The sequence below is a fragment of the Thunnus thynnus genome, chromosome 4, assembly GCF_963924715.1.
Source record: "Thunnus thynnus chromosome 4, fThuThy2.1, whole genome shotgun sequence".
In the NCBI taxonomy this organism is placed as follows: domain Eukaryota; kingdom Metazoa; phylum Chordata; class Actinopteri; order Scombriformes; family Scombridae; genus Thunnus; species Thunnus thynnus.
Window position 1 is genome coordinate 3,432,066 of NC_089520.1, and position 26,775 is coordinate 3,458,840.

The window sequence follows — 26,775 nt, forward strand, 5'->3', positions numbered from 1 at the left end:
GTAGCAAACCTGTTAATATTATAATTAATGAATTATTATTTTATTAAATACACCTGAGCGCAAGATTCTCCGTCTTCACAGTGGTAATAAACAGAAAATCTTCATCATATTTATTAACCATATTCAGTATTTTAGGTGTTTGCTAAAATAGAAAAGTAAAATATATGTTTCATATCTTATGACTCGTCATAATTCACATTGTCTGAGTAACATTTTTATTACTTCTGTTATCTCATTATAGATTATAGTGACATTATTTTAACAAACACTCGTGTGTGAAGTAATGAATTTATCAAACACATCAAGATGACTAAAATTAGGTCAGTTAGAGAGTCATTTGGTTGGCTTTGGTTACTTTTTGATTAATTGACAGTAGAGACTTTTGGCTATTTAAGTAAAACATGTGTATCACTGTACGTCAACATTCATAAACCCACATTAGTCAAATCCACTTGTGGTTACTTAGTTTGTTGTGAGCTTTTGGACAAAGAATTAAAATGCTTATAATCCCTCATTAGACTGTTAAAGGCTGCAGGACTAAGGACACGTTCAGACTGACATTCAACTGAAAGGGGGGGCGGTGTGACGCAGCGGGGGAGGCAACGCAGGACACGTCCAGTAAAAAGTTGAACCAGGCTCAACAACCAGCAATGAAACATCTGTGAGAATTACAAACTGCTGTGTTACACTTTAATGTCCGAAAAGCTTTTAAACCCAAACATTTGTTCCTCCAACAGGACTTGGTGGATCATACTGGACTCGCCCGAATATAAAACGATATTTGATTCTGGAAATTACATTTGGAAAAGTGGAGGTCATTATATTCAAGGATGAGACAATTACATGTTGACAACATCAGATCTTCTTGAATGGAGAAAACCGCTGTAACACCGTAACACTGCTCCTACAGAGAGTGATGCATTATGGGTTGTGTGTAGCCTTAATGTTGCTACGCTAGCAAGTTTCTTCCAGTCTATTAATAGTCAGTGTTTAAGGTCAGTCAGCACTAAAAATGTTTGGTTATCTCAGTTTTTAACCTGCAGGAGTTTCTGAGGACTTGTGTATAGTGTTTTCCTGCTGCAGAGGAAATAAATTCATGAGTGAAAACAACGTTTTTACTGCAGAATCGTCTGTCAAGCAGCCAAGAATCACTGCTGTCACAGATGAGTTCAAACAGATTGGCAGAGAAAATAATTTTGAGTGCTTCCACAAGAGAGTGTGATTATGTGACTGAAAGCTACACAGATGCGAGATTCCTCTTCTCCTTTAATGGAAGTATTTCACTTTTACAAGAGCAAAGGCTTCAGGGATGAGGACTCTCCTCCTTGGATTAACAGTATCTCAGGGAAACTTTCCCAACAGGACGAGTGTGAAAGAGTAAAAGTGAAAAGGGGGGTCGTCTTATATTAGGCCAATAACGTATTTAATTGTCCCACCGGCGCATTAAACAACAAACCCCCTGCGTTGTTTTAATGAAGCTGTTTTCAGTCTGAATCTCCGTTAACTCAGATTCTTATGTTCGACTTCATTATCAGTGATAAAACCCACATGCAGAAAAAAAAAATGTTGAGCTGAGACACAGCTGCATTTAATAATATAATCTAAACAAGGCAACAGTAAACATGTAGAGTAAATACCTGATGACTAATGCAGCCCCCTAACTGCGAACCACTAAAGAATATGTGGCCTATAGTTTTGACCCAGTTTTCATGATCAATACTCTGCCTTTTAAATAAATCTGGAGATCTGTCCCTTCTAGATATGACTGATGTTTCGTGGTTTAAATAGGCAGCAGCAGGTTGCCTGGAGGTGTTTTTAACACAAACTCAAAAAGGAAAAAAAAAAGAAAAATCCTCCAGACTGGAGTTTGTTGAGGCAATAACAAACTCAGCGTTCCCGCTGGTCGGCTCTTTATACTCCACCCTTCCCCAAACCCCAGAGGCAGAGACCGAGACATAAAAGCAACCATCCATCTAACCAGGCAGTGCCCATACATCACTCACACTGCACATGAGTGATTATAAGCACACACACTTTCATGCACACACAAACATTAACTTCACTGTGCAGAAATCACACATAAGAGTTTTAAGAAATATACATTAACCCATGCAAGATGAAGGCACACATGCACACACGTCACTTTTCACTGGTGCAGGGGTCCCAGCGTCTCACAGCCTAATTAAGTTGCTCCGCTCGCTCTAACAATAAGCAGCAGTTTCTTTCTGGGTTTCTTCCAGGAACAGCTTCGTTCCCCTGTTGATGAGAAATGAAAGAATGAAAAAGAAAAGAAGGGAACAAAGTGTTAAAAGAAAAGAACGTGGTCACACTGCACCTGTAGTGTGAACTCATCAGGTTCAGGTCCTTCACACTGTGATGTCTGCCGTTACTGGAACAGTCTGCTAATGAGCAAAAGACTCACTGGTTCATTTTTTCTACACTTCTACTCCTGCAGATACTAAATGGTAAACTTAAACCTGCAGTGCAGAAGTTTTACATATAAATGAACGTCTGTGAGTGAGTTCACACAGTGCTGATTAAGCCTCTCACCACCAGATAAATCTATTTGTATTTCCCAGTATATCTGAGTTTTTAATCTGGCGTCGGGTTTGACATTCCCACGCTGGCCAGATTAATGTATACTTCTGGTTAGCTCTTTGCTAGCTTAAATGGGGATGAAATAATTTAATCTTGCGTCTCTTCTAGGCTTTTAAAATGTTATCGGACCAAATGGATAAATTCTGATAGTGAAATGAGTCATTTCACGAGGGTTGTGTGACGCTCAAAACTATTTATCCACCGTTTAACAGCCACAACAGTAGTGACGGAGTAATAAACTACAGCAGAGCCTGTGACGTAAGCGCATGTCAACAGTGTTTATGTAATTACTGTCACTGCCAGAAGAGGGAGACAAAAGTACCACCCTCCACCTTTAAAATGGATATTTAAAGGATATTTTTTGGCCTAATTGGATAGCTATCACTATCAGTCAATCAATCAATTAGTCGATCAACAGGAAATTAATTTGCAACTATTTTCATAATCAATTAATTGTTATAGTAATTTGTAAGTAACTGTACTCTTAATATCTTTGGGTTTTTGACTGTTGGTCAATACAAGACAGGGGAAGATGTCACTTTGTGCTGTGAGAAATTATCTCACAATTTAATCACTTTTTTCCATCAATTGAGAACATGATCAGCAGATAAATCAATAACAAAAAATAATAGTGCAGCCATCGACAGTAAGGACACTGACATGACACATAATGGCCTCCAGCCAGAAGTCAAATGGGGACATTATATCTTAATCACCAGACCGTCAAGACTCAGAAAGAAAGAATTTTAAAGATTAAAGAGAAAGAAGGAATTTGCATTCAGCATTAGCAATAACATTGTTGCCAAGCGGAGCTTTTGGACACCACATTATGATGTTGTAACGGCACTCTTTTAAAAAATATAAATAAACCAGGAAGAGAGAAAGTAAATGGATCAAAGGGATCTGCATGAAAGAGAGATCTGACTTTATATCAGCCTCAAACTGTTGCCGGGCTGTTGTGACTGGTGTTGAGCTTGTCTCCAAAGCAACAGAGCACAAACAAAATTAAAAAAAAAAAAGTTTTCTGCTGCTGAACTTGAAATATTAGTTGAAGAGAAGATTTGGAACCACAAACGTGCATTGATCCTTAGAGATGAAGAAATATTTGTTAAACAGGCTGGAAAATTGTGGCAAATATAACAGGTTGCTGCTTTGCTTCTCCTCTGTCTCGAGTTTGGTGGAAAGTTCTGGTAAATAACTTTTTAATGTATCTGGTAATTCGTGTTTCACGTCTACCTGTCAAGACTTTTTCTCTCAAAACCAACCTGATGGTGGCGCTAGAGGAGAAGTCAGGCAATCATCAGAGTCGGTAGGATTCATCCTGTTGGGAATATGAATCTATGGCGATCTAACCAATAGCTAGTTGAGATATTTCAGTCTGACACTGCGACCAGCAGGCTGCTAGCATGATTTCTACTGAATGTTGAAGAAGAAAATACACATTTGGGTAGAGACTTGATAATCAAGTGATGTCTGGGAGCAACTCCTTGATCAACAAGATGCCAACTGTGCGTCTCTCCTGCCTTTTTTATCCTGTCTGAAAGCAGCCCCCCCTCCTGTTTTTGCCCCCATGATTCCCCCCTTACTACGCTGCCTTGATCCTGTATGCAAATGCCCTACCTCCCTACCTTTTGGTTATCAAATGTTTTATCTTACGGTATAAAGTGTTTCCATCCCTTCTGCTCTGGGTCTACTGTGTCAGACCTTCCACCACAGCAAACTTTGAACAAGGACTTGAGTGATTTTCTTCAACAAAGTACAGAAGATCTGGAGCTGAAAGCGTTGTCCTGACATGTTCCTGACACACTGATCTGCATATCTTGTTCTTTCTAGATTAAATATCATTTTACATCACGGTGCGTCACAAGCAGGCTGTGATCAAGTCTTTGTCATAGATAGTTCTTATCCTGTCTTCATTTAAATCAGGACAGACGTTGTGTGACCTCCAGCACATACTGAATAAACACATTAAAAAGTCAACATAACAGATCTATGACCACTGGATGATAGATTTAATTGCTGGAGCAATATAACAAATGTCTGCTTGTTCGCCTCGACTTCCATTGTTATGTCAAGCAAACTGAGACTTAAGTTTAAGATAAATATCACGCTGCAGGTGTGTTCTTAAAGTCTTTATTCTCTGACAATGTGGTCGAAGAAAGAATATGTGACTAACTCAAAGGATATGGGAGTTGTGTAAGAATCAAGGGCCCCAATTCCTATTCTTCTGTTTCCTTATGCTGCCATCTGGAAGTGGATGACATCAGCTTTTTTCCTCTTCCCAGAAACCTCCAGAGAGCGAATATTTCCTCGAGTCCTTGGACAGATAGAGCTGGAGAAACAGAAGCAGAGGGAGAAGCAGTGATCAGGGCGAGCGAGAGGTTAAAAAGATAGTTTCCTCTTCCCAGAATTCCTCCTACAGTGCAGCTCAGTTCCCACAACGCTGTTTGTTTGTCTTGACTCTGTGCTCTGGTCATCCTTCTGGAAAAACAAGACATGCACTTGTCTCGGGTGCGGCTCCGCAGTCTTTCATCAGAAAATGAAACCAGTGTGTTCTTTTATCTCATCACATGTTTTATCCACAAATGAACTCTGGAGTGATGAAGCTAAACTCTGTTTTTGTAGCTCAATAGACTGTTGTACAGTGAAGGGTTGATCTTGGGTCAGTACATTGTTAGAAAGCCGAAGTCCTGATGTCACCTCCAGGCAAGAAGTTCTAGCTCCTGTAACCTGCTGCAATTGAAAAAAAAATACCTTTAGTTACGTTTTAGTGATAGATGCCATCTAGTAGCTGTAGTAATTGTGAGCTGGAGTTCAGATGTCACATATACAGTGTTTCCCCAAGGTTGAGTGGTTTGGCCTGGCGTGGGGGGGGGGGGGGTTAACTCCGAAGTTAGCAACAATGGGTTGCTAACTTTGGAGCTAACCCCCTTCACTTTTTACAGCAGTTGGGGAAACAGATGTGACTTTCCTTTGTCTTGAGAAGCTGCAGCATTTATTAACTGACACACTGTAGTCCACACTGTGCATTTACTGTCAGATTGACAACTTAATAACTAACAACAACTAACATTAAAAGTAAAGTTAAGCTTTGATGTCCGCTTCCCGGCTCATTTTAAAAAAGACGAGAGAAAGAGAGAGAGCACCAGCAAGAGAGAGACAGAGAGAGAAAGAGAGAGAGCAGCAGTGGTCGAGCGAGCTAGAGAGTGAATGAAGAGAGGGAGCGCGGGTAGCGAGTATGCCAGTGACTCAGATCAATAAAACATTATTTTCTGATTGTTTCACAGCCGTTACGTTCTGGAGGACAAATAAACACACCCACACCCCCCCACCCACACCTCCGCTCCACCCCGCAGCTGAATGCCGCACCGCCTGATTTGGTCTGAATACGGCCTTACTACTAACCTTATTATCGGTTATTATTATACCCATGATGACAAAGGTGCCCTAACTTTGAAGAAGTAGTAACATTTTAACCCAAACCATGATCTTTCCTGAAACCTAACAAAGTGGTTTTTGTGCTTTAACCCAACCAGACCTTAACCACAGCGTTGTCACATCATAAAACATCATTAATGTTTAACAGTGATGTGTAACAGTTTTGGAAAGAACAGACAGATGATGTCGTCCAGCTGATAACTGCTGATAGAGACACCAGATTAGAAAACGCAGTCACATTATCAAACCACGTATCTGGTCATTTAATTTGAAGGATTTGTTGTCAAGAATCTTGAAATATTTGTAGCTCTGCGTGTGTGCAGTATACATTATTACAACAGTTTCTGTCTTTTCTGTGATATCCGCTATTTGAACTTGTCTAAGTCATCTTTTCGACTTTTCAGCCGTTCAGTCCTCCGTGTCTGTTGTCATATTTCTCCTTGACCGGGCTCAGTCTGTTGAGCTGGTCCCCTTTAATGTGGTTCTGGATTTGTAGCAAATGGTGTTGGTTAAAGACCACAAAGAAGAGAAATGTTATAACAACAATATTACAGATTAAAGCCTTTGTTGAGTAAAGTTAGGTTTGACTATAATAACATGTCTGGTCATTTGCACAGTAATCAGCAGCACATGTGTATCTGGGATTTATATATTTTGGAAGGACAAACAGAAAATTACAAAAAGAAACACCACCAAGTAGCTACATTATTACCACTGGAGCTTTTACACCGACCTATGAGACCTTTGTCCTATAAAAAGTAATAAAAACTGTCTATTTTTTTTATATCATTCTTTTTTAAAAGCAAGTCTCATTTTGTTTAAATCCTCTCAGAGGAACTCTCTAAACATTTCTCCATCATTTACACTCTTGTTCTGGATTCAAGAATTTTGTTTTGCTTTCCTGTGGAGAGTCTGACGTCTTCCAGGAAGACTCTGAAGTCATATCTCAGAGCCATGAAATAGGTCAATCAACGTTTGTAATGTGTTTTCCAACACATCCAGACTCACAATAAAACAATCGTCGCGTGGTGGCATTCAGCTTAGCAAGCACATTCTCTTATTAACACCACACTATCTTGCCACACATAGATAAAATAAGTAAAATAAAACATCATTGAGAGTGGTAGACATTTTCCAGTCTGTTGCTCTGGAATGAAACAGCAGCAGTAAAATTTATGAGTAATTTGATCGTACTGATTTTTAGACCAGACTCCTTTGAAATAAACAGAGTTTAGAGGTTTCAGTCTGCTGCAGTATGTCAGATTCCATAAAAATGTGACAAACCTGAAATGAAGGGTTGAAAGCACGTCTGGAATCCAAAAAACTGAGAGAAACACTTTACAGGCAAAAAGGCTTCATGATGAATATAACAGTTCAAGGTAATAATTTAATCCTAATGTTTAAAACTTATATTGCGATCAGTTTTGCTTTGAAAATATATAATAATATATAACCAGCAGAGTTCTGCACGGGCCAAGGCTTTAATTTTGTTATTATTATAAATATTATTTCTCCGTAAAGACAAAGTTATATGATTACTTTGGAAATGTTTTCTCACTCATAAAAAATAACTAATATGGAAATAAATCAACACAGAATACGATACGTTGGGTCACCAGCAAGAAACATACAGCGTTTTAACTTCTACTTGCCGATTAACCGTGTAGGTTTAACACGACACACACTGCAGTCAGCTACCAGCATGCAACACTGCAGCTTCTCAGAGTTATAAATAGTTAGTTAGTAGATAAAATTTGCCTTTTTATGCCTCTGACAGTCGTGGCCAGAGACATTAATTTTTACAGGTCGTCCGTCTGTCCCAGTCTCATGAACGCGACATAAAATTTGGCACAAACGTCCACTTGGACTCAAGGATGAAATCATTAGAGTTGGGTGGTCAAAGGTCAAGGTCAATGTGACCTCACAAAACACATTTTTGGCCAACTCAAGAATTCATGCGCTACTTATGACTAAGTTTCACACACATGTCTAATCATGGATGTATGAAGAGAACTGGATACAGCGTCGGAGGCGGAGCCCGTTCATTCCTATGAAGGTTGCTCAGTGGCGCATGAAGCAGAGTCGACTACTTCCAGTTTAGCCCTCCAGCTAACTTGAATGGGGATAAAACAATTCAATCATGCGGATCTTCTAGGCTTTTGAAATGTGATCGGACCAAACGGTTTTAATTCTGATAGTGATACTGTCAGGAGCGGGGAAGCAGGAGTGCACCCAAATGCAGAGTTGATGAAAATCTCCTTTAATCTTAAAATGGTCAAGAACAGAACTAGCAGACAAAACAAATGATCCAACAAAGACTGAACAAAAAAAAACAGGACTTAAATAGTAACTGAACTAACGAGAAGATGAGGTGCAGGTGGGGAGAACTCAGGAGAAGGGAGTGAACAGACAGAGCCGATTGGCTGGGGAGACACTGGGAGCAGGGCAGGACTGATGAGGGTGATGCAGGGCAGGTGAGGGGAGGAGCACACGAACACAGGAGGAGGAAACACAGGGAAACCAGGAAACCAAAAAACACAATACTCTATCTAAGCTACCAGAAACCCAAAAGAACACAAAAAGTCCAAAAACCAAACATAGTCCAGGCAGGATATGACAGATACATGTCATTTCGCGGGGGTTGTGACGCTCAAAGAAATTTATCCGTTGATTTACAGACGTCTCCTTCACAGTGTAAGTCAATGGGAAAAAGTCTTTTTGGGCCAGTGTGCATCACGTGACGTTGTAGTTACAAGGTTTGGCCGCTATGTCAAATTTGCTTCCTGTATTCCAGTTCTCTCTTATATGTCACTGTGACATCACAATGTTCTGCAGAAACGCTTTTCTGGCCGTTATTAGGAGAGATTGTGACCATATTTCACATTTGGTCGGATACTAAACCGGTGACACTGATGTTGGTTAGTGGAAACTGTGGTGATTGTTTAGATCTTCTGTGCTGCCGAGTTAAAGATGTGAGTGAAGCGTCGACATTTTAGAAGCTTATTTGCAGCGACGTCCATATCCGAAGCCTCGTCTACTGTCGTGGCTACAACCTTTGTGTTCAGAATCAGATTTATTGGACAAGCATGTGAACACATACAAGGAAAACACTCTTAATACCTTTTATTAAATTCCCTCAAAGTCTTTACTACAAACATCATCAGTCTGGACAGACATGGATGTTAACTGCAGCTTGACTGGGGACATACGATCGCGAGGCGTTATTTGTAGTTCTGAATATCGGCCAGATGAAGGCAGCTGTTAAACAGTCATAATCCAGAACAGAACTTGATACAGGCAGCTGTGATGCTTGTGGAGGAAAGTTGGAGGTTTTTATCTGTTGTCACAACAAGGTCAGAATGTTTCAGCAATGCAGATGTTTTCCCTAAAACATTGTGGATCTTAAGAAGCTGCTCTTCTGCAAGTTTTTACTTCTTTTCATCTGTTACTGGCCGCTAGCTCGCCATGCTAATGCTAACACATCGGCTATGCTTCCTAAAGGGCATCGTGTATTGCAAGAGTCAGTCAGAGAAATAATGATTTTAAAAAATACTCCAATCCAAACCCAAAGCTTTAAAAAAGGAACTTTAATACCCAGCAGCAGCAGGCCTGTATCCACATCAGGTCCCAGTTTGCACTGAATAAACCACTGCAGAATATATTTTTATCACTGCTGCTGTAAATTCCATCCAAATGAGATTTTCATGTGTTTGACTCTGAATCAAGTATGCTGCAATTATAAAACAAAAAACCCCTAAAAATGGCTACGACTTCAGCATGTCGCACTGCACAAGTGTTGAGCAGAATACTGATACCAGGGGATTTATGGACCTTCCTTAACTACTTTAGTTTCAACACAAGACCCAAACGTGTTGGTCTGTTTGGGAAATGCTTGTTACCTAAAACACATTATTCACTTTACTGATCCCTGTGTGGACATGTAGTCATTTCCTGCTTCAGGTTTGCTTTGAATAGTGTTTGTTGCATCATCTCTCTGGTGAAATTAGTCAAATGAAAGACTGAAACTGTGGAAATGAATTGTTCTTTCAAAATAGGAAATTAAGCAGATAGATCAGCAAATGATAATCAGTCAGTAAGTGAGATAATTTTTATATAAAGAGCATCAATGTTAAAAGAAACATAAAAGAAATGAAATAAAGAAGTTACAGCCCAACAAAACTTTAAAGAGAGAAGAAAATGTTGTAGAATGATCTGATGCTTTGAATATTTACATCGTTTTTCTACATTTTTCTCTTTTGTTCAACATCTGTTTGCCTTGTGAATGTTTTCACCTTCACAGAAAAACATCAGTCACGTCTCCACAAAATAAATGAAAACAGTTGCGTGAAGCAAAGAAGTTTCCCGCCTGATTTACTGTCGTTTATCATTTCCATTCAGCTGAATACCAGCACAAACCAAGAATGTGTGTGTGTTCCTCCTCCTGGGAAAACATATTTTCACCTCCAAGGAAAATTTAAATATTCTATTATTAAAGTTCTTTTTGAGTTTTAATTGTTAAGTTATTTCAAACGTTTGTTAAAGAGGAAAGCCTCCATCTGTTTGTTTCTAACGTTCTACTAACATACAGCCGGCTTGCAGACTGTTTGTTAGTCTGAAGGTTCGGGGGAGGGAGTTGCGTCAGTGCCCAGAGAACAGGTGCACGGCTCGGGCAGAGGTTCAGCTCTGAGGTCCCAGATCCAGCCTGGTACCTGACTGTGAAAAAAAAAAAACACCTCCAACATCCATTTATCTCTGTGAGCGAGCAGAACATAACAACATTCTTGGTTTACTGACCGTGCATTTGAGGTCACATAGAGGAGTTTGTCATAACATTAGTGAAGTATCGCATACACAACAACCAGAAGCGATCCGATTGGTCGAACGGACGAGCTTTAAGAGCCCATGTGGAAACTGTTGAGAGCTGTTTAGCCGCAGCGCTTTCAACATCATGAGCATCACAAACATACAGAGAGATCAGACGGTGGGCACTTCACCTTCAACATCTGGATCATATCATCCGCTACTGTTCTCACTTCAATTTATTGTAATTTTCAAAACTTCCAAACTTGAAAAAGACTTTTCTCTTTTATGCATCAAGGAATCAAAGATCAAACAGGGATTAAGTAGAAAAAAATGAGCCTGTTCTGCACATTTGCAGGTGACTAATTGAATGAGCTTCAGTTTTTTGGGATTTTCAGGGCTCTGGGGTTCAGTGGAAGTGGATGTACTGGGAGGATGCATGGAAATGGAAAGACATGGTCATACGGAGACAGGAGAGGAAGAGGAGTGTGGTCAAGATTAATAGTTTAACAAAGGAGGGGAAAAGGACAAAGATTATTAGATTTGGGATTTCGACAGAGAAAATATGGCAATACATGAAAGAAAGAAGGGGGAGACCTTGCAGTAGATTAAGATTTAATAAACCAGAGGGAGATATTACCTGGACTTAATGTAATGTAATGTAAAGTAATAAGATGACAGGTAGGATCAGTGTGGAAGGAGAGGAGGTATTAAATCATGGTGGGGATTATAGAGTTGGCAGAGAGATGCCGTAAAGCTGTCACCTCCTCTGACCAGCAGACACTGAAATATATCTCAGAGACGAGAGGACGGAAAGAGACGAGGCTGAAGAGGAGGAATCAGGTCCGAATCAGAGAAGAGGAAGAAACGGGAGGAGAGAGGGGGAGTGGCTGGAGCAGGCAGAGATGAAAAGATTAAATAAGGAGGATTAGTGAGTAGGGAGGGGGGGGGGGGAGATAGAGGAAGGAAATACTAAAACGCACAGTTATAAATAAGAGAGATTAAACCAGAAAAAGGTAGAAGAAGAACTGCCGGCAGTAATGGAGTCGGGCTCCACCTCAGCCTCTCTACTGATAAATCAGCCGAGGCAGTTAAAATAAGATTTTTCACCTTCCCCCTCAAGTGGCCGGCCACATTTTCACCTCGTTCTCCTGTAAACATAATAAAACTACTTAATCCCTCGACCAGGAGCGAGAAACGCTCAGGTTTTTATTCTCCGCAGCACTCCGGGGAGATGAAAGGTCAGAGAAAGCATTTGAAGTATTTCAGAGACTCTGATTTTACAAGGCAGGTCAAAAGTGTAGACAGTGATGTTGTAATAGAAGCAGCCAGCACCTCCCATCACGCATCTGCTGCTGCTGCTGCTGTAACACTTCAAACCTGCACGTTCTTCTATAAATGATGCCAGAGGAGGCGACTTTTTAAGCTGCAAGCCCCGATTCCACTGAAGTTCAGACAAATGCTGTTTCCAAATCGTGGAAAACATATCGTTCTTATCAAACTAAACATTTCTGAGTGGATCCACAGATCATTAACGCTGCCAAACATTCTCAGAGATTTATGACACATCTTCAAAGCACAAACTTCAAGTGAAATGTTTAACTGTATTCATCATGTGGTTGAAAAAGACATATTTTCAGTATATAATACTTTGAAAAGTTTGAAAGATGGTTCTGATACGTTTGTAGCTCCCAGTGTTGTCAGACTGGGTGGTTTTTCACTCAGCTGGGCTGCTTTTTATCTAAAGCTACAGTTATATAATAATAATAACTTTATTTATATAGCACCTTTTAAAAACAGAGTTTACAAAGTGCTTTGACAGACAAAGCAAAAGCAGCACAACGCAACGCAAAGACATGAAACAGAAAACAGATCTGACCTTACAAAGATGGCAACTAAAGGCAAAGAAAGACAATAAAGAGATGATAAAAAGTTTAAAAGAAAGATGATTTAAGACAACGTTACATAAAGGGAAGTCTGTAGAAATGGGTTTTAAGAAGTCATTTAGAAGAAGTGACTGATTCTGCAGCCTCATCTCCTCAGGCAGGTCGTTCCAAAGTCGAGGAGTCCTGATGGAAAAAGCACCTTTAGATTTAAGCCTCGACTTTAGAGCAGCCAGAAGGACCTCACCTGAGGATCTACGGCTGCTGGCTGGCTCGTAGCTTGGAGCTTCAGACCCAGACGTGCTTTGAAGTGAAGTCTTAAAACCAATTCTAAAACCAACAGGAAGCCAATGGAAAGAAGCCAGAATGGGGATGATGTGATGTCGTCTGTTAAAACCAGTAAGAAGCCGAGCTGCTACGTTCTGGACCAGTTGGAGGCAGAACAGGGATTATTGTGTTATACTGGGAAGGAGTTTCAGTAATCTAGTCTAGTCAGTAAATTTTTCTTTATATTTTTTAGTTGAAATATTCTCTGAAGCATATCTGAATGTGGAGAGGCTCGTTCTCAGGCTGACAGCAGGTTCTTTAGTGAGGCTCGTCCTTCTAACCAATCAGAGGAGGTCAAAAGTCAGAGGTCGGCGCTCCCAGCTGTCAATCAACACATGAATGCAGTTCAGAGTGGCTTGTTTTCACCATGGATGTATAATAAGAGCTGGATAGGGCACCGCCGCTCAGCCTTGCAGCCAGTTTTTCCCAGTGGCCACTCGCGGTATTGCAACGAAAAATCCCCCTGCAGCCCAAAAAAGATTCCCCCGATAGACCACCACTGTAAAAGAGACGCCTGTAAAACTGTTGACAGGACGCCTTGAACTGCAAACAACGTCTATTATGACTCTTTCTGTTATGAACTTTTGATCCATGGAGGTTTTATGTTTGTAAAACTTTCCTCGAGCCGAGAAAAGCGATTTAAAAATCAGTGACGTCATCACAGTGTAAAGTCTATGGGCCCAGCGGGAGCTCGTGGGCGGGGCCAGCAGGGGGAAACACTACTGCGCATATTCAGTTGGCCGCACAACACGGAAGCAAACCCGGAAGCTAGAAACTTTTTTTGGCGTATGCGTCAGACGAGCTATAGGACTGAATGGGCGCCATTTATAGTCCGGTATCCAGCTCTTATGATACATCCATGGTTATCACGTCTCATGCTAGCGCTAGCTTTCCTTAACTCGCATACTGAAGGTTAAAGCTTTAACTGAGCAGCTAAGAATCAGATTCAGGTTGAGATCATTTGAGTTACTTTTAATATTTCAATAAATCAGTTTCTCCTCTCGTCCTGAAGTATGACTGACGGACAGAAGGTCAGCGGGTTCGACTCAGTACACGACCACAATAATCAATACTGCATACACGACCACAATAATCAATACTGCTTATACTATAAAGACCTGAAAGAGGTTTTGTTTACTGCAAATATAAATAAGTTGCATTATTTACTCTCTTGGGGAGATTTCAACACCTTTTTCCCCCCGAATCTAACTTAATTCACCTCATTATTACATAAATATCATTAAAGCTGTTCATCTTTTACTGGGAAAAGTTGGAATATTTGCAGTATTTACTGGTTTATTTAACAGGGACAGGGCACATTAATAAACATTTTACCAAGAGGCTGAGAATGTAAAAGAATGTTTGCTTTAAAATTACAAAGTTATTGAGATCATTTATAAGCATTTAAAGCAGAATATAGTAAAAATAATAAATAAATAAAAAGGAGAACATCAACGTCAGCAGACAAACATGAAATACAAAGTTAAAAAAATGAAAACAGTGAAATCTTTCTTTCCTGGTGACCATTTTTTTTCCATATTTAGGAAGTCCATTTCAGACTTTTTATTCATTCCTTATTTAAACAACGTTTTCGCTCCACTAACATAGGAAGTTCTACACAAAGAGTTGACATTTCAGAGCAAAAAACAACCTATTTCAAGAGCGATTTGTTAGCGGATGTAGGTTAGAGGGTCAGTGTGATACAGTATCTGTACTTTCCTTCTTCTCTTTCCTTCTTTCCATCTTTAATTTCATATTTTTTTCCCATCCTGTCATCTTCCTCTGCATCCCTCTCTCTAAACGTCTACATTACAGACGACACAGAAACAATAAAAGTAACACGATCATGCCGTTCCTCGCTACGATTAAATGTGCATAATGATGGAAGTCCAGACATGGCTGAAAAGCTGGATGCTGGCACAGCTTGTTTTGTTTACTCATTGTTTAGCTGCAACCCCTGTGGTGCAACAGGAAGAGAAAATAAAGATGGGTTGAACTGATAACCATGGGAACGATATCATTCACCTCTTCCCATCTGAGCGCATATGTGTAAAACTTTATCCAGATATCTGGAAAGGTTGGAAGCTGTTTGAAACATGGCGGACAGGTTTCTCTCGGCCTGGAGGATCAGTTTTATCGAGAGATGATCGTTGATGTTGGGAGAAAGTTCAACTTTAGAGACGTTCAGACAAACAGAAGCTGCAGAAGGTGAACGAAGGTGAAAAACATGTTTGTAGTTTGCGTCAAATCTGCGTTCAGCTATTTATGTGAGTTTAAATCAAACTGGCAGACAGACAGAGGAAACAGACGATGAGTTTCCTCCAGAGAATTATTTAAAGACTCTTGTCAACAGTCAAGATTCAGACGAAGCACAAACACACACACACACAAACACACACACACACACACACAAGCATGCACACACACATCTGCATGCTCATTGATCTACGCAAACACTTTTTCAAATCACTCTTAGTCTTTTTTTCCTTTACAACTTTATTTCTTCCACACACAGTTATTTTTAGCTCTTTTCACACACACACACACTCACATACACACACACACACACACACACACACACACACACAGACACACACACACACACTCTGTATGTCAGATGAGAGGAAGAGACAGTTTGTTCCTCGTCTGTCTCCGTGTTGACAGGCCTGAGGAGGTCGTTTCCTCGTGTCAAGTGTGAACCACAAATGAACAGTAGTGATGAGAAACACATGATGTTGTCAGAGTTACATTAAACTACAGTACAGCTGTCGACACTGCTTTACTTTACCTGCAGATGTTTTATTATTCAACATATATTTGTTATTTTACCATAAAAAAAATACAAGAATCTCCTTTATATCTGTCTGGAGGTTTGTTGACATGTTTATTGTTGTTTAGATGTGAATACAGACTGTATTATTATTACAGACTACCACACACACAGACTAGACTCACCTTCTTTCAGTTGAATTCTTCAATAGTCTGTTTGTATTAATGATACATCATTATTCTCTTCCTCTGTTTCTTTCTATCTCTCTGGTCGACAAAACCTTCTAAATACATCCATGATTTTTGTCTTTCCTCTCATATGTGTGATACACAAAGCTAAAATTATTTTAATTGGCTCATAATCATAAAACAGAGGAGTCACAGAGAAAAGTGGAGAAAAGTCGTTGTGTTTGAAATGAATTGTTGTGACAGACGTTCCCACAGTTTTAGAAAAGAATACGGAGCATCGCTGAGGATAATCTGTCATCACGAGAAATTACAGAGGAGGCTTTTAATTTGAAAAAAGTTTAATCCTAAAGCTAACAGAGGTAGAAGATAATAAAGGCTGTAATTAAGTTAAGAGTCATCCATTATAGCATTAAGGGTTTCAACGCTCTGCATATCGACACAAAAACCTCCTATCTGCAGAATGTTCTGATTGGTGGATTTCACTTTGGGTGATGAGAACAAGGCAGGCTGCTCATATTCAGATTGTCTGCAGGATAATCCCGCCGCTCGCTGTGACAGAAAAGTCACACAACAAAACAAAAACACAACGCAGAGTCTCTGGATGTGTAGAGAGGCTACAGCACGAATCACTGAACATTCATTTCCAGTGGACGAGGAAGCAAATACACTCTGACCCTAGTATACTAGAATGTAGTAACTATTACATTTACTACATCTTTTTATATGAAAACAAACTTAATTTTATTTTAAATTTAATTGTAATTATTGACTTAATTTAGAGCATCATTTTGTAGAACCTCTTCCAACTTGCACCAAGTGCAAAACACATAATATAATAATAAAGTCCAAAAACAGTGTATTATGTGTTGGGTGTTAACAAATAGCATTCTGCAAGAAAACAAGTTTTTTTTAGTTTTCTCAGATCGGAGGTTTTGCTCTTCATCGACATGTTTCATCTTCTGTTATGATGTTGATGTTGTTCTGTCACAGTATCGCACCATCATTCGATCACTACAGATAGACAGCAGAGTTTGTTTTTCACTTCAATGTGTGTGAGATGTATAAATGATTATGTGACTAACTGTGAAGACTAAATTAAATTACAGTCATTCCTGTTATTCGTCTTTTGTGGTTTCGGTTCGGGTCACGGCACCGTGTGCCTGGAATCGTCTCCCTGCAGACGGACTGTATGACACATTTAAAGTCACAAAAACAAAAACAGATAAATCTCACACAGATGTTACCTTTAGTCACTGCAGTTTTGTAACATTTTTTTATTTCCTCTGTTTCTATTTTGATCGTTTTGCTTGTTTTTTTTGACCTTTTCAGAGTCATTTTATTTATTTTCTGTTCTCTATATTTGACTTGTTTTGCTTCTTCTTGTTTTATTGATCATTGTGATTTTAAATTGCTGTTTGTTTTGTTGTTGCTGGGCATCCAAATAAAGAATAAAGAGACATTGTTGGGTTGCAAAAGTTTGTTGGTGCATCGCAGAGTTTGCTTACTTCCTGTCAGTTTAAAACACTACATATGTATGAGAGGAAACCTCCTCTAGCAGTGTCATGAATTGAGATTTCTTCCACGTTGAAGTAACCGCAGTCTCAGAGTGGTTAGACTTTAAAAAAAAATGGAGCAGCAGCCAAGTTAAACCTCTCGGACTGTCTTTCCTCTCTCAGCAGGCGTCTCCTCAACCTGCTGAACTCTTTAAAACCTGCTGACGGGCCAACTGTCCTGACATGATAGATTATGATGAATTATGATATCATAACACGGCCGGTTTCTCCTGGAGTTATGCGTGCAATTTTGGCAAGTTACCATGTGTTTTGCTGTCCCACCTGAAATAATTTCATGGTTAAGATTTAGTTTAAGTGGAGGGAATAATGTTTGCGTTTCAAAAACTTTTCAACACACAGTTTTTTTCCTTCCTGCATCTTCTTTCAACTGAAGACTGTAATGGGTTTAGCTTTCAAGCTAGCTAACAAGCTAACTGTCTTTCCTCTCTCAGCAGGTTCTTTCTGCTTGCTTTTCTCAAGCTAAACTCTTATAACCGGCCTGCCACCGCAAAAAATTCAGGGTACAAAATGATAAATTGAGCTGTTTCCTTTGTGAAATACATTCCCACATTCACAGAAACCACCCAGTTCTTTCAGCTCTTAGTTCATGTCTACAAGAGATTTATTCAGGTGCTCAGTAGCTTTTTAAGGGAAGTTAATGTGGAACTAAATCAAAAAAAAAAGAAAAGAAAAGTAAGTACTTTGCTTTGTGTGTTTTGCAAATATGCAGTGATTTGATTTAGACCTGATGTTTGGATAGCTCAAAAACTTATTGGTCTCTTATTGGAATTTAAATGTAATCATCTGCGAGTATCAGATTCATCATCTTGTTTTGGAAAAGAGGAGCTTTAATATGTTTTATTACCCACATGAACAAATTTAATTAGGTAAATACATAGATTTGTCTTTTTTAATTGAATACATGCTGTATGATGCAGAGTATGACCTCACGCTGTGTCTCATAACGGTTTATGTCGCTTTGAAAACAGAAAGTGCTCAGTTTGTCTTAAAATATGGAAATTAAATCTTTTTCAAAACCTGCAGAATCTGTCACATTATTCCTGTTTCTGTCTGAATCGTTTACTCCCTCGATCCGTCTCTCTCTCTGGTTTTCTGATGTTGATGTATGCTCGTGCAGGTGCATTTACAAATGTTTTATTAATGGGACGTCTGGATATTAGATTAGTCTGTAAAGCCAAAAAGAACTTCAGGTCAGATTGAGAGGCTGTAAACTCATTTGGTCTGAACATCTCTGCTACTCTTTTCATTTACTAGACTCTGTGGACGTCTGTCAACCGAGCAGCTGTATGTGTTATAAAAATCAATTAACATAAATAGTAATCAATCTCCTTTCGCTCTTCTTTCAGTGAGCTGCAGCCCAGACTGTGATGTGACAGCGCGACACTCCTTCTTCCATCTATCTCTCCACATCGGTGCAGATCAGTCAGAGATGGCAGCCATCTTTGCTGCGGCCCTGCAGACCGGAGGGGTGAAGTCTCCTCAGATGCTGATGTCGTGTGTCTTCCTGCTGCTGTCGCTGCAGCCCGCAGAGTCCAGCGCCGCTCCAGAGGCCAAAGCCTGGAGCCAGACGGGGCCGCGGCTGCAGCTCTCGCATTCAGGTAGGAAACACACAAATAACCTGACAACAGGAGCACAACTAATGTACACATGCAGCACAAAACTCTGGAGTCACTTCTTACTTCTACTGTCGGGGTTGATTTAAGTTTTTGACATTTGAAGCTGAGCAGCTGTTGGATGTTCAGTCTTGTTCACAACTGAGGGAAGATTTTCAGATTGACTGTTGGTGAGATGCAGTCAAGCAAAAACACTAAACGTTTCCAGCTGCAGCTTCTCAATTATGAGAATTTTTCTTTGTCTTATATGTTGAGTAAATAGATTTCTTTTTTGACAGTTGATCAACCCGAGCTTCAGGAGATTATAACGGACGTTTTTAACTGTTTTCTGAAATGTTACAGTCTTATAGTTATAAATGATTAATGTATTAACTGAGACAATAATCTGCAGATTAATCAGTACAGCCCAAACATTGTATCTGATGATGATGATGAAGAAAGAGCTGTTGATTTAATCCTTCATCTTCATTCTAACCTTCAGGGGATTCACAAACACGTCGTTGGCAGCTGGATTCATGTTTTCTCATTTCTTTGGTTCCTCTTATTACTGACACTCCTAAATTCCTTAATGTTTTTGTCTGCTGATTTCTGACTTGAAGCTCTGTGGTGTGAAATTCTTCTTTTTTTTTACTCTTTGGGAACATTTTAATGAAATATACCCAAAGAACACATCATTTTAGGGGGTTTTATTATGCTAATGACCAAATAGAAAAGAATACAATAGACCCTCATCGTCCGTCAGGTTGGAGAAAATTGTCTTTGGCTCAACAAAACATGGAGACACAGTACACATGATGAGCCGTCAGTTTAACAAACATAGAGACACGGAGGTCATGTTACACATTAAAAACAATTCATGTGGTTTAATTCTCATCAGTCACTTTGAAGAGTTAAGAAGACTGATGGTAGTTTGGATGAAGGGAGTCTTAAATACAGTTTTAGTTGCCAGAGGTTGAAGTGGATGAATAAAGGATCGGGGCGATCTGCCAGGATACTCTTAAAAACTCCTAAAAACTTGAGTCAGGGACTTTTGGGGGTTTTGTCTGCCGGCCATTGAGACAATCCTGGAAAGCTTCTTTGTTAAATCTACAATTTACGTGACCGTAACAGGAGATGAAGGATGAAATCCCAGGAACGTTCACCTCCTCACGAACAGGTGACGTTACTGTCGATCGGGTACGATTCAGGTTTTGATTCTTAATTTATAAGGCAGTTACTTGTTCGGGCCGTTCCACACACACCGAGACTTTTTTTTCCCATGAGGTCAAAAAATCAGAGCAACAGTAAACTCACTTTGCTCCGTATGACGTCCGCGGCTTTCATGTTAAAATACCGGAATAATTTGGAGTTTCTGATGAAGTAGTTATTTAACGACCGCAGACAAAAACAGTCCTTGTTAGAAAAAAGGTGCAGTCAATAGAAACCGAGTGTTCAGTTTGTGTTCCTGGTGCTTGTTTGGGCATAAAAGTGGATTCTTTGTGGGGGTTGAAAGTCCAGATATCCACCACTAAACATGACAGATTGACTTTCATTTTTTCTGTCTACAGTTAATGTATTTTATATCGGGTATAACTTCATCCATTCAAAGACTTCATGAGCAATTTGTATGTTCTGTGCCCCATTTAAACATCAGCATTAATCATGAATGTCATTAGTCATAGCTTTCCTCTGAGCTTTTGGGTAAACACAGAAGGATTTTTTTAATGAATTTCGGTCATTGAATTGTGAAGCTTTTCATGCTGTTTTGATTTGATTGGTTGCCGAACTAAACCAGTACAAACTCCCAAACTGCAACCCTATGAATGATGGAGAGATCTGTCTACCATGTGTCTGTTTTCACATGATGAACGTGCGTCTTTCATGTTTTTTACTTCCTTTCCTTCCTCGTCGTCGGTTCAGTTCCTCATTAGTTCGGTTTTTCATCCCGACAACAAAATCACTCAAGAAGTGGATTAAGTCCCTGACGAAATTGAAAGGTTAGATTGATGTACTGATGTCTGAGTTTAGGAAAGTCTGTATCCAGTTAAAGTTTCTCAGCGGTAAAGTCATTTCCCCGGGGGGGGGGGGGGGGGGGGGGGGGACGTATTGCTGTTAGAGCTCGAGGGAACTTTATAACACTATCATAAAGATCAATGAAGTAATGTCTCCTTGACACGGCGTTCAAAGCGACCCGGTGGATGCTGTAATCAGAGAAATGTCATCCAACACACAGTAAAAGTAACTTTTTTTCTTTTCCAGAGAAACCATTGTGCTGTGAAGTGCATATTAATGTCGACAGCAGATGTTTACAGTGAAACACTTCATGGGAGCAGCGGGAAGGAATCAAATGTGAAATTAACAGATTAACAACACGGGAGATGATGCGCTCATAAAAGGTTTAGAACAGTCTCGAAATGGGAAAATGGAAACATGAGGCTGTTTTAAGCCTTTGATCTAACGAACAATACCGTCTGCTGAGGACATGTCATTAGCTGAGACTTTAGTTTCTTTCCTGTTGATGCTCTGCCAGCTCTGGACTGCAGCCATCTTCACCTCTCGCTTGTTTCAGGCGCTTTTTTTGCCTTCAGTCTGGTCTACAGCAAGTAAGACACATGATCAGTTGAACTAAGGTTAGATGACTGACAACATTTGGCCTCAAAAAACTCTTGAGCTGCCTCTTCTGTGTCTTTTGGGGTCTTTTTTCTGCTGTGTTGTCCTAAAATTGGGGATTAACTGAGTATAAAACACTATAAGGATGTGAAAAAGGTTAAAGTCAGCATGTTATGGTTATAGAATAGCGTACAGGAGGAAGCTACTGTATATAATTGGCCTATTAGAGTCATTCTAATGTGTCCTCGTTGGCAAGAGAAAAGCACTTTTTGTGTGAAAGCGCAACAAAGAAAAACGGAGTCGTTTCTGCCAAATCTAACTCATATGGGAGCTCTGTTTTGCTTCATAAAACTTAATTTTCTCATTTCTCATCCAAAACAAATAACAACACTCGTGCTTCATCTAAAATAAGAGCGCAAGGGGCTCCTCATCATAAGAACAGAGCACCAGTGAAGTCACTTTAAGACACTTCCACCCCCCCCCCCACCACCACCTCCCCTTGGCAACCAGTAAAGCCAACAACTGTTTCCTATCCTGCAGCAATTAGTTCAGGGAGGCTGGTTTCATTGTGTGATGGTTAGTGAGATGTTTGTCTAGTGAGCAGTCGGCTGAATGAATGAATGAACAGATAGATGGATGGATGAATAGGATTAGTGAAGCAGTGACTGTGTTGTACTTTATAATGCAGCTCTTTGTGTCAGACTGAGAGAGAGGGAGGGGGGAGAGAGTTTGGGATCATTGTTGATGATGTGACAGGATTATAACAGACAAACACATTTGAAAACACTGCGTGAATGTCAGCGATACAATGAGGAGAGAAACAATGAAGCTTTGTTGAAGGTTCTGGATGTTAAAATGTTGTTGTTTTTTTTTAATTAAATGAGACTTGAACATAATATTATGCAGATTATTGGAAGCTGTAGGTCTCAGGTCTGGATGGAGGCATCTCATTTTCTAAATAGAACAATAGAATCAACTTCAGGTTACGTCAGAACGTTCCTCAGAGACATTTTAATGCAGGATTTTAATGTAATAAACCTCACAAATTAAACAACTAAGTGTTTTCTATGCAAGACGATTAAATTTTCAAAATAAGAGTCTCCACTGTCAAAATAAACCCTGTTATAAGATCTAACACAGCTACAGTTAAAGTTTTGGGCACAAGAATCCTTGGTTATATTTAAGGAAAGATTGAAGACTTCATTAAGGTTTAGGGGACCTTCGTGGTCACGTTTAAGAGAAACCGACGCTGACTGTCTGTAGGAAACAGGAAGTAAACTGCAGGTTTCTGTGTTAAAAGTCATGCTCTGTAAATAATGTCACATTCATTACTGCTGCGCTCCCGACAGAGAAGAGTCATAATTAGTACGGCTGTGGAGGCTTTTTCCACTTGAACGTAAATAAATGTTGTTTCCAGGCATTTGCTGAAACGACTGATGTTGTCGTTTTTCTCTCTGTTCGAAAAGCAACTGAAAACAATCAGCACAATCTCAGCTCAAGGTCCATTAGTGAATGGAACTGACTGTTTCACAACGTTTCACACTTCAGTTCCATTTGCTGATGAAGACCATGAAATGTGCGTGAAAGCCCTGAAGATGTAATAATAATAAGAATTAGAATTTGTCACACAATCAGCTCTTTCTTTTAACAATTGGAGTTGTGGATTTTGTTACAAAAGGTTGTTTTTTTTCCAAAATGCTGAAGTTCATGTTGAAAAGCTCCAAATGACATCAGAAGCTACATATTTGAACATTTCAGTGGCCAGAAATCAGTAAGATGAGCTGGATAAACTAAACACAACGCTGATGTTTAAAGAAGACATAACATCAACCAAAACCTGCATAAAAATGCTCCCTGCAAGTCAAAAGCCAAATGATCAAATGGAAAATTCCAGCTCAATCATTTGCCAATCCAGTATTAGACTTCACAATATTTATCTTGAAATTCAAATAAGTGTGAAAAATGTTGCACAGCGTGTGTTCAACACGCGTTCGTCCAATAAAACCACACAGAAAGGTTTCAAACACACTTACGTATCTTTTTTATCATAAATTGTTTTCCCCTGAGAGCAGGTGACCTTTTGTTTTCCATTTTCCTCAAATAGCCATGATGTGATTGCACTGACGTGTCATAGATTGCACGGTGTGAGTGTAATGTGTGTGTGTGTGTGTGTGTGTGTGTGTGTGTGTGTGTGTGTTGCTAACAGTGGTTTTCATGGCAGTAAAAGTGGAGCAGTGAACTCCAGTTAATGAAGCAGGACGTGGTTCTCTTTGTGTTTGTAGCTGCAGGAAAAACAGTAGCGAGACTATTAATGTTTTATAAGGCAGATACTCAGACAGGAGCTTCAGGGGCAACGAACACACTCACGCACACACACACACACACACACACACACACACACACACACACACACACTTACGCATATAAAAACTCATCACCTCCTCTGTCTGTATGAATGCCAGCTCACTTACTGTCTGTGTCCCTTTTCCACGCCTATTTCTCACGCACACAGGCTTGCATAGATTTACACACACACACACACACACACACACACACACACACACACCCACACACACGAGAATACGTGCGTCACAACTGACCCAGTGTCTGACCTGAGCAGGAATCCAGGGAGACCAGCCCTCATCCTGCAGGGAGACACACTCTGTTAGCCTTTAACCTGACCAGGAGTGTGTGTGTGTGTGTGTGTGTGCGTGTGTGCGTGTGAGGACACATCATTGCCCAAAAGTAAACAGACAAAAACAAAAGAGACGGGCAAGAGATGGCGGTGCATGTGTCTGAAAGTGTAACTTGTCTGCATGTACAGTATGTGTGAATATGTTATATGTTCTCTCGTCTTTCCAGTCTGCTCTGTATTATCTCCTGGCTGCACTTAAAACACACACACACACACACACACACACACACACACACACACACACACACACACACACGCACACACAGGTTGACACATGCATACACAGGATTTGGCTGTAAGTATATTCAGACACACAGGAGACACACACACACCTTTGCTGCATGTCAACCTGACATATAAAAATCATAAATATGAATGCGATCACACAGTTAAACTCATGCAGGTGCGTTTACAGTACTCGTGTGAGTATTTGTGCGTGTGGATAAATTTCATGTTGACATGAGCTGAAATGCATTTCACAATATTATTCTGGTTTTAATTCTTATCCATAGAAAACAACAACTATAAAACTACATGATAGTTTTGGCAGATTCTTGATGTTTATTTGAGTTGTAATGAGGCCAGATCAGATGAGTTAAAGTTGTAGTTGATCCAAATGTCTACTTTTATGATCATAATCTGTATCACATTACCTTCACATGCATGTCTGGGTTTTTCAGTGATACAGAGCAAGTTAATTCCCTATTGTTCTTTTTATGCTGCCTAAATTTTATTACTCCTGAACTTCAATTAGTTGTTAAAACTGCTCACAAACAGCTGACTCTGGCCTCATTAAGATAGAATATGAGGTGTTGGAAGATTTTTAAAATGACATGGACTGATCAGTATAAAGGATAAGGATATTTCTGATGATTTACTACACTTTAAATTACATCATGAAGAGTTTGGTCATGTTTGTTTGTTTAGAAATGGCTCCAAAGACTAGTAAGAGCGATGATGTTTTCAGTCTCCGGAGAGTAGTTCTGTGTACGGCAGACGTCACTGAGCATGTGCGGGAATGTGGTTCTGGTTACCGCTTTGCTAACTTGTTGTGTTAAATATCATCAACTTCTTGACTTTGTACTGAAGATCTTTGAGAAAGACGATGTAGTAACTCTTCATTAATGAAGGAACGTGTCACCCGGTGCAGCGGTGTGGCACAAAAATGGAGGTCTACGGCTCAGAGGAAGAAGATATATCAGACTTTGATACACACACACAATACTTGTTAGTAGATCAGTTCATTGTTGGTTTGGATCCAAACATGAGGTTTGTTGACAATCAGAAAAATATAGAAAATCACCAGTAGTATCCTTGAAAGTGAAGAAAATTGTAGAATAATCTAAAAAAAAACAAATATACACGTTCATTGAACATTGTGCAGCTGACTGTACGTCACTGAAATACAGCTGTGGTGTAAATATCCAAGTTATTGGTGTGCGTTGTTCAGATTGTTTTAGTTTTAACTGAATACTTTCTTATTTTTCAAATACTTTCCCGTAGTTGTGAAATCTTGCGTGTCAAAACTCCAAACGTCTGGTGCTGAAGGCGATTTAAAACCAACGCCAAGCCGCATTTCAAATTCAGACATTAAGCATTAAGACCGATATTTTTCTCATGCAATATAACTCCAGGATGGTCACAAGTGTATCGTGTTTTGGTGCATATTTCCTAAAGTCAGACGTATAAGTGTGTCAGTGTGTGTGTGTTTGGGGGGGTTACTCATTTATTGTTTCAGGGATGGACGTCTGTGTTGGTTTAGAGTCGATTTAACTTCTTTGACAAGAGCTCTTCCTGATGTTGGTTCTTTGATGGGGAGTTTTGACTCTCATGTGGAGTAAATCCAACAAAAACACACTGACCTCATGTGAGACTGTGGGATGAGCCACGCACACACACACGCACACACACGCACACACACACGTACGCACGAAAGCGCACAAAGTGATAGCTGTGACAATACAGCGTTATCTCTCTCACACACACACACACACAGCCTTTATTTTGATAGCTGGTCAGTCAGACACAGACAGATATAAAAACATGAACCGATGTGCTCACGAATGTACGTACAAATATTCAATTATCATTCTGACACACACATACACACATGTATACAGAGGCATCGTACACATCTGCAGTGCACATGCGGTTCGTTCCAACGTGTGTGTCACCATGTTTGTCGTTCTTCTCGTTATTAGATAAACTGAGTGAAACATTTCATGCGTTGCTGCAGGGAATCTGTCAAAGCTGATTCAGCTCACTTACAATGAAAACATCCACAAAAACCCCCCAAACTG

The 26,775-nt window shown here is 39.8% G+C and overlaps 1 protein-coding gene across 1 annotated transcript in view; it reads left to right on the plus strand.

The window, feature by feature from the left end:
- si:dkey-49n23.1 (semaphorin-3D) overlaps nt 1-26,775 on the plus strand; it is a 109,158-nt gene that overhangs the window by 25,724 nt on the left and 56,659 nt on the right. The window contains exon 2 of the mRNA XM_067586199.1: nt 18,925-19,176. Coding sequence (XP_067442300.1) covers nt 19,008-19,176 — 169 coding nt within the window. The 5' untranslated portion in view covers nt 18,925-19,007. The remainder of the gene's footprint in view (nt 1-18,924; nt 19,177-26,775) is intronic.